Source organism: Saccopteryx bilineata, chromosome 5 (assembly GCF_036850765.1).
Source record: "Saccopteryx bilineata isolate mSacBil1 chromosome 5, mSacBil1_pri_phased_curated, whole genome shotgun sequence".
Taxonomy (NCBI): Eukaryota; Metazoa; Chordata; class Mammalia; order Chiroptera; family Emballonuridae; genus Saccopteryx; species Saccopteryx bilineata.
The window spans coordinates 159,134,331-159,143,706 of NC_089494.1; the positions used below are offsets into that span (position 1 = coordinate 159,134,331).

The window sequence follows — 9,376 nt, forward strand, 5'->3', positions numbered from 1 at the left end:
TGAATCTACTGGGGTGACACTAGTTAACATCGTTATACTGACCAACCCTATTTTCAATAAACTCATTAATCAGCCCTAAATGAGAATTTCTCTACCATTTTCTTGAAAAATGCTAGAGTCACTTTTCTAGGAGCAAAAAAATAAAAACCTTCAGTAGAGGTTACCACAGTTTGGCAAAAACTACATAGCAAATGGAAGAGTTTTCTGAACCTCAATTTTTTCTTTTCTTTTCTTTTTGGCTACTGAAAAATCTGAAATAATTACTTGAATTCAACATTTCTTCAATAATTCATGTTTTTAAAGTAAGAAGGCCTACTTCAATCTATTTTAACTATTTTCAGTCTAACAATCCAAAAATTTGTTAGAACAAAAATGTGTACAGGTTTTGCAGTACTCAAAGCCCATATAATTTACAAGAGTAGAGAAGTTCTTAAGAAAAAGTACCCAAAGTTATGAACAGAAAATTAAGTGTAGAACTTTTGATTATTACTTTGGGTTGGGGATGGACTTAGGAGCTGCCTTTCACTTGTTCAGAGTGGTGTCAGTCTCAGTGGATCATCAGAACCCATAGCAGTGGGACACTTGCAGTGCACACTGTACCCATGGCCAAGGTCTCATGCAAAGGTAGAGGCTGGAAGGGGAATGTCCATTGCTGCTGAGCCTGAGCAGTTAGCCGAACTGCTCTCATTTTCTTTTTCTTCTTTTCCAAGTGAGAGGAGGGGAGATAGAGAGACAGACTCCTGCACGCGCCCCAACTGGGATCCACCCAGCAACCCCTGTCTGGGGCCAATGCTCTGCCCATCTGGGGCCATGCTCACAACCTAGATATTTTTAGCACCTGAGGTGGAGGCTCTATGGAACCATCCTCAGTGCCCTTGATGCCCTGGAACCAATGCACTCGAACCAATCGAGTCCTGGATGCAAGAGGAGAAGAGAGAGAGAAGGGGGAAGGATGGAGAAGCAGATGGTCGTTTCTCCTGTGTGCCTTGACCGGAATCAAACCTGGGACATCCATACACTGGGTCGATATTTGACCACTGAGAGTTCAGCCAGGGCTCAGAATTGCTCTCATTCTTAGGTTCTTCTCTTTCTTTCTATTCATCAATGTCTTCTCTCCAGTGAGAAAATCAAAGACCAATAAAAGTTGCCATGCCTAGGGCAGCCAGTCCTCTCGCCTTCTACCTGACTTTGGCATTTCTTTTTCTTATCTTTATTTTTAGGGTAAATAGTAGAATTCGAGAACTTTAGAGTTGAAAGTGATCAGAGAAATCAAATAATACACTATTACAGCCTAGTGAAAAAGACGAAACAAAGACACCTGGGCTCAGATCCTGATTACACCCCTGTCAATGTGCCATTAGGCAAATGACTTGAGTGCTTTCAAGTCTCAATGTCCTCATCTGTACAGTGAGGATAATAATAGTGTCTTCCTTACATTTGGATTAAATGTATCAAAAATGCTTAGTATAGTTTTAGGTCCATGCAAAGAAAAAGTAAATGTTACCTTATTATAACTTACAGACAGTTGAAAAAATTTAGACTCAGAGACATAAAGCACTTTCTCAACATTATCCAGCTGGTTCGTGACAAATTAGGAATTAGAACACAAATTTGTTAACCCTTAAAGTGACTTCTCTATTTAACCCTTTCCCCATATTTTCAGCATCAATATATAAGTAGACCACTAAGCGGAAGGAAGTGGGGAACGTATCTGGAAAGCTTTGAAGTAGACATTCAGGGACAGGAACCTCTTCTCCACTTCGGTGTGTAAGCTGAACCTCACCTTAACCTCTCCTCATCCTCACGAGTGTGTCACCCAAGTTGTGGATTTATAAGTTCACTTCACAATTATTATCAATTTAATACCATTTTTACAAAAGTGAGTAATTAGTGACATTACAATACCTTACGCCAGGAGCAATGGACACCCAATGAGGTTTCTGTGTGAAGCTCCTTTCAGTCTAACACGGTGACCTTACAAAGGCAGTGTCGGAGCACCTGGGTGAGGGAGGGACCAGGCTGCACCGAGAGTGACATACCTGGCTGTCCCAGCTTTGTCTCTTTTTTCCATGTTGTGAGGAGATAGTGCAAAATCGCTGGTCCTGGCAACTTGTTGGCCAATGCCAACTCCGGAACCACTCTAGGAGTAAAACCTTTGATTAGTCTTGTACACACTGAAGAATGACCAGATTTCTTGTTAAATCTGTTGACTGTACTTACTGCTCCAATTCCTATTTACACAAGAAGAAAAAGAAGTGGGTTAGAAGCAACATAAATGACGTAATTCAAGCACGAGGAGTCTCCTGCCTCAGTTTATACTCAATTACCAGTAAGGGCTTCCATTAACTGAACCTCCAGCTGACATACAGAAAGAAAAGGGGCAACATTTCTAAACTCTAGCAACAAAACAACCCTGCAGGCATGTCAAGCAGAAAACACTTAATACTTGCTAGAAAATTAGGATAGGAGGGAGATGTTTGTTTTTAAAATATAACTGTTGGGCTGGCTTTAGCTCGGCAGTTCCTTTAAGTCAAGTTCACTTGATAAAATATGAGTGTTCTGGCTTCCTAAATATTTATATTGTCTTTTAAATCTTAAGGAAGAGCTAGGAAGTCCAAGAAAGGCTTCACTATTGTACCAGACTTCCAATTTTATAGCTACAAATAATTAGAAAAGAGAAGAAAAATAATTATCTAAAGTTCTGCCATTTGCGAAGGTTTTTTATCTCTTTACACCCTAAAAGCTCCTTGAACCCCGAGAAGTGATCAGTCTCCTCAGCACTCAGCTGTGAAGCTCAGAACTGTTCCTGGGAGCCCAGGCCAATCCCTCAACCTACTACAGTTCGTAGAGGGCAGTGCAGAGCCCTTGCACTGCCGGAAAGACTCGCCTACATAGAGGTTCACAGAGAAGAGGGAATCTGTCTTGCAGAACCTTCTTTTAGTAATAATGCCTAACTCATTAGGATTTCACTAACTTTGTGTGGAAGTACTTCCTCCTTTGACAATGATATAAAACATAGAAAAAGATGTCTATGTCTATCAAGGAAAATAGACAGCCAATGGCGATATATATACATTTTCAGTGTTGACAACTGAAGGCTATTAGTAAGCTACAAAGCTTCCATAAAATTAGGCTAAATTTTTCCCACTCCTACCAACTGAGATAGATCAAACCTGTGAAACCCGTCTTTCTAATGCTAGTTCATTTTTGGTCTGGCACATCTTGTGATCAGTTATGCTGGGGAGAATTAAAATGTGAGCCAGTGTTCAAATTTATTTAAGACATTCCCTAAGGGCCCATAATCAAGGTCCTTGTCATTTCTCAACATTAGAGGTATCTTTGGGTGAAAATAACATTGATTCTCTCCTCACGAGAAAACCACTAGATGCAGCTATTTGATAGGAGTCCCAGAAGAGAGAAGAGAGGGAATTGATGAGGGGCACTTTTCAAGAGGCAATGGCTTAGCTTTTTCCAGAACTGAAGCATGATTTCAGTCCAAAAATAAAAGACACACAGTGAATAACAAGAATAGTTTAAAAAGAAAGAAGTCTACATATAGATACCATTATAATAAAACTAAAAAATAGAAAAAGAAATAAAGACAAAGAAAAAATATTAAAAGCAGCTAGGCAGTGAGGAAGTGGAGACGGACTATCATCTTGGAAGGAACAGCAATTAGATGGACAGAAACGTGAAAAGAGCCTGACCTGTGGTGGCACAGTGGATAAAGCACCGACCTGGAACGCTGAGGTTGCTGGTTCAAAACCCTGGGCTTGCCTAGTCAAGGCACGTATGGGAGTTGATGCTTCCTGCTCCTCCCCCCTTCTCTCTCTCTCTCTGTCTTCCTTCTAAAATGAATAAATAAAATCTTAAAAAAAAAAAAGAAACGTGAAAAGATAGAAGAGAGTATAGTATCTTCAGGTGCTAAAGGGAAAGTACCAAATCAGAATTCTCAAAACAAGTTTAAAGAAACAAGGTAAACTAAAGACATTTCCAGACAAGTAAAAACAAAATTCGTCACCAGAAGACACTCTCTGGATAAAATTTTAAAGGAAATATTTTAGGCAGAACATAAACGATCTCAGATGGAAGACTTTAGATGTCAGAAGGAATGAAAAACAAAGATATTGGTAAATATTTGAGCAAGTGTAAATGGATAACGATTGCATAAAATAGCAATGTCCCACAGGCCTTAAAATGTATATATATAGAATTAAAATACCAGATAAAAATGATGTGTGTCAGAAGCAAGTAAATAAGATCCTTACATTATTACCTTAGAAGTTTTATTACATATAGCCTTTAATAAATACATGTGCTTTAATTTGTAAGGCAAGTCCTTAAAAGAACAGAAGCACACCATAAGTCACCCAGACTGGAAGAGAGGAATGTGTAGTCATTCAGTGGGTACAGAGGAAACAATATCTAAAAGATAAGTAGCTAGCTGAGAGCGATGAGAAAGGAGGGCATGGGTAATCTGAAGACAAGGCAGAAGGAGCAGCATGCTCCCTCACCCAGAGGAGAAGACATGTGTGGTCAAAGATGAAGCAAAAACTATTTCTGTGTGATGGAGGGCAGAGCATGTGTGAGCAGGTGGTGAAAGAAAAAGTGACAGGTCTGAATGGCCTTATAAACAAGAGATTTAAACTTCATCTTAACAATGAATTCATCTTAAGATCTTGGACTTTAAGAGTGATGAGAATCCATTGACGGGTACAGTGACCCAAATTGCCTTTCAGAATGATGGCTTGGGCTGCAAGATCAAGAAAGACAAAGAGAAAGTTAGGAAGCTGTTGTAATGAGCTAGGACAGAAAGGATGGTGACCTGGTCAAATCATAAAATGAGTAAATATTTATCAGACACTTACTAATGGCCAGGCATTGCTTTATACTTTTATTATGCATTCAGCCTTTTATTTTTCACAATTAGGTAAGCACTCTGCACAAAAATGATAGTGTTTTATTAGTATCTGCATTTTGAAGATGAAAAGCTTAGGCAGAGAGAGATTAAGGGACTGGCTAAAAGATATGTGTTAGTAGGAAGCAGGCCCAACAGGTCTGGCTCCACATGTCTGTCCTCTTAAGGCCTCATTCATTTCATCCTTGTTCTAATGGAACAGGGGACGAATGTGCTATATTACTCTTATTAGTTTGGCTAGCCATAGAATAATACCAAAATAATAATATGCTAATAAAGTAAGTTTATAAAAGAATTTATATAAAGCCACCCATGTTAATCTTAGTAAATATTAACCCTGCTTGTGGTAACTCTGATTTAGATTGCCAATCTAGTAATCAAAGTTATGTATTTTGTAACAAATTAAAAATATATAGTCAACCCTAGGCTTTCATCTCTGGCTAAGTTCTTGTTACAGTTGATCAGTCTGTTCTTCTCGGAGAATAAAGAATGTCAACATTGGTGATGGATCTCAGATACCGGGTTGACACACATCAAGAATTAACATCAGAGCAAGAAGAATGAACCCTCAGCCCCCTCCCATTTCCCCCACCACACAGAGGCTTACAGTTTTGATTCTCTGACAAGGCCAAGAGGACAGCATGACCACAAGAATGTGGTTTCAGAAGAACATTAACTCCAGTTCATGAGTTACTTGCTAGCTTCCGTTCCAGTTACAAGGCCAGGAGGACCGCGGAAATCCAGCCAGCCATGAAAATAAGAAAGTTCTTTTCTCAAGAGAAACTGCACATCTGCCCTCCCATTAGTAGTTTCCCCTCCTCCCAAGTTTCCCCAGCCCCCTATATAATCTAGACAAGGTGTTTGAGCTGTTAAGAGAGGTTTTTAAGGATAGGAATTCCTCTACCCCTCCCCCCCCCACCATCTTCTCAGGTGGCCTGCCCTTGAATAAACGTCTCTCCTGCTCACCAGCACTTGTGCCCTGTGTTTGGTTTTTGTGGCGACAGGCAGCCAAATCTGTGGATCATTTCTCCGGCTTCGCTAAGGGATGGAAGACGGAGCTGGATTCCATAGGTACTTCAGCCCTTGGAGTCGATAGGATTTGGAAATGTATTAGATGTGGTGGGAGGGAAGGGGAGGAATCAGGTTGACTCACAGCTTTCTGGCTTGGGTAGCTGGATGCATATGCACTGAAATAGAAAACATAGAGGAGGAGCAAATTTGGGGGGAAAGGTAATGTGTTTGTCTTGGATTCAGTTTAAGGTGAAGTGTTTAGTTTGGATTGTGTTCAGTTTGAGGTACCTGTGAGGCCTTCAAGGGGAAATTGTCAGAAGATATTTGGCCATGGGGATCTGGTCTAGAGTGTATTTGAGAGAAGATTGTGGGGTGGGCTTCATCAAGGGGAGATGAGAGCTAAGTGATGGACTGGAAGAGACCAGAAAGCAGGCTCTTAACTGGGGGATAGGTCAGAGACTCCGTCAAAAATCGATATGTACTGCAGACCTCATTCCTAGAAAAAATGCCCAGACCTGTTCATGTTGGTGCTCAGTGGACTCACTGGCAGTCAGTGGACTTCATGTTAAGAGGGACAAGAAAACGGGCTAGGACAGACCTTGGGAATCATGAGTATTTAAACAGCGGACAGAAATAGAAGCTGCCAAGGAGGCTTGAAGGGAGAGGCCAAGAGAGCAGGAGGAAGAGTGGCCATGTGCCACTCTGTAAGGCAGCCGCGGGTGCAAACACGATCGCCATAGGAGGTGCGGGGTGAGTGGCTTGGAAGTCATCTGTAAACACGTAACTTTATAGAAGAATTTTAAAACTCCATCTTTTCTATGAGCTACTTTTCCTTAAGAGGCTGATGGTTTTGGCAAGAGCTCAAAGTGGGCATGCTACGGATAGCTGACACGATCACAAACATGATCAGAGCTGGCCTCCTCCCAGAGACGTGCTGTTCTTTCCCCTGAAATCTAACAGCACTCAAGTTGCTCAAAACTCCCATGTGCATGCAAATGACCCCCCTGGGGTCTGATGCCCTCCTGGCCCTGGGCACTTTGCTTTGGCAGTACAAGGGACAGCACTCAGACGTCTTTCTTGGCCAAAGTTATTGCCAAATATATGGAGTAAAGAACAGTGTTTATAGTGATGAGGACACTTTAGCGCAATGCCCTCCAAATGTGAAGAATTCGGGCCAAGGAACTTGCAGGCATACCTTTGCCACACTATAGTAATCCCCACCTACTGACAGCTTAGAAGAAAAAGGTTATGTATTGTACAAGAAGCCATCAGGGCATTAGTTTGTTATATTGACAACTAGTAATATGTTGTGGGTTTTCTTGTTGTTGTTTTTTAAATGAGACCAAGAGAGGGACAGATAGGAACAGACAGACAGGAAGGAAGAGAGATGAGAAGCATCAGTTCTTCATTGTGGCACCTTAGTTATTCATTGATTGCTTTCTCTATGTGTCTTAATTGGGGGCTACAGCAAAGCAAGTGACCCTTGCTTAAGCCAGTGACCTTTCAGCTCAAACCAATGACCCTGTGCTCAAACTGATGGCCCCACGCTCAAGCCAGATGAGCCCATGGACAAGCCAGCGACCTTGGGGTTTCAAACCTGGGTCCTCTGCGTCCCAGGCTGACATTCTATCCACTGTGCCACCTCCTGGTCAGGATGTAATGTATTGCTCTTGTCATCAATAATTCATTGGGGATTTGACACCCTAGGAAATGACTGTGGCCATAACGAAACATAGTTAGTAACGTGGCTTAGGACTCGGGCCTTCAGAAAGGCTCACATGCAGTTGTTCCTTAGGGGACATCTCATTACAGGCAGACACCACAGTGCAGAAGGAGTCTGGCCAACTTCTAGGATGCCAGACACTGTGAGGTCTCTGGCCAACCACACCCCTCTGTGGACCTAGATTTTCTCAAATGCCTCATAGGGTTGGTGTGAGATCCAAGAATGGGGAGAATGAAAGGAAAGGATGTTGGGTTGCAAGTTTAGTCCCAATACCCTTTGATTTTGTGACTTTTCAAGTTGGAAAATGGTAGGCTATGTGCCCGTGGTTCTCCTTTCTCCCACAGGCTCAGTTCGGCCTCTGCACTTCCTCCGGGGGGGCCCATCCATGCTGCACCACAAAAAGGAAGTATGAGACACTTTTGACTGGTGAGAAAAACTGGAGCAGAGATGGTGTTTCTACCATTCCCAGAACTTAGAATGTCACTGCAGGCCATACTTTCTCTGGTCTGTGGCTTCCTTTTCCTCTCATTTTGCTTCTCTGTGTTCCTAGAAGGTCCTTCCACCCCCACTGCATTCTCTCTTGGATCCTACTCAATTCCGACTTCTAAGAGGTTCAGTGAATGACCCTAGCACTGACCCTTTTAACAGTCAGTGCTTCACTTTGGAACACGGACCCTACACTATGAGACACCCTGTGATTTCAGCCAAAGCCACAGTGGGTCCCAGTGCAGGCAATGCTAACTCATTCACTGTGGAGCACATCTGCAGGACCAAGACCACAGGCACACAGGGTACTTCCCACCTCTGTACGCCATGAGATGGGCTAGTCTTCCCTCACCACCATGAGACCACAGTACAGCCTGCCCTTCCCTCATCACTACATTTCTTTTTTTTTTTTTTGTATTTTTCTGAAGTTGGAAACGGGGAGGCAGTCAGACAGAATTCCGCATGCGCCCAACCGGGATCCACCTGGCACGCCCACCAGGGGGCGATGCTCTGCCCATCTGGGGCGTCCCTCTGTTGCAACCAGAGCCATTCTATTGCCTAAGGCAGAGGCCATAGAGCCATTCTCAGTGCACGGGCCAACTTTGCTCCAATGGAGCCTTGGCTGTGGGAGGGGAAGAGAGAGACAGAGAGGAAGGAGAGGGGGAGGGGTGGAGAAGCAAACGGGCCCTTCTCCTGTGTGCCCTGGCCGGGAATAGAACCCGGGACTCCTGCACGCCAGGCTGCGACACTCTACCACTGAGCCAACTGGCCAGGGCTGCATTTCCTTTTATAGATCCTTGCTGTCCCTTCTTGCCCATCAAAAAAGTTCTAATGTTGAACTTCAAAAAAATGGAGTCTGCCCTTTCTTCCAATGAGGTTCCTTGGATGGTATAAAATTTTCAGTACCTCTTTCTCTACTAGCAGTTTCACACACTAAGGATTATTGGGAGCAGCAGCTTTGCTTGAGTTATGAAAGGTGTATACTCTCCTTAGGGCCATAGGTGTCAGTCTGCTTCCAACTGACTTAAAAGGTAGGGGCCATTCAGGGACTCATCAAACAGCTACTGGCTCCCATTTCAAGGAACTTTTTCTAACATTCCATCCTCTGTGTGTATGTGTCTGTGTCTCTCCCTTTCTTTCTCCTTTCTTTCTCCTTTCCTATATCTCCTCCTCCTTTTTCTCCTTCTCTCTTCCCCCTCTTCCTACCCTACCACTTTGTTAATATACATATGCTAATA

General features: G+C 42.9%; 1 protein-coding gene across 2 annotated transcripts in view; it reads right to left on the bottom strand.

Annotated features, from left to right (window-relative positions):
• OLAH (oleoyl-ACP hydrolase) overlaps nucleotides 1–6,074 on the bottom strand; it is a 30,563-nt gene extending 24,489 nt beyond the window's left edge. The window contains exons 1-2 of one of the 2 annotated variants that reach the window (XM_066280711.1): nucleotides 5,885–6,074; nucleotides 2,040–2,140 (exon numbers count right to left, since the gene is read on the bottom strand). In XM_066280711.1, the coding sequence (XP_066136808.1) occupies nucleotides 2,040–2,071 (32 nt within the window). In that variant the 5' untranslated portion in view covers nucleotides 2,072–2,140; nucleotides 5,885–6,074. Of the gene's footprint in view, nucleotides 1–2,039; nucleotides 2,141–5,525; nucleotides 5,534–5,884 lie in introns of those variants that run through there. The other variant, XM_066280712.1, reaches the window with a different exon arrangement.
• Nucleotides 6,075–9,376: the final 3,302 nt, after the last annotated feature.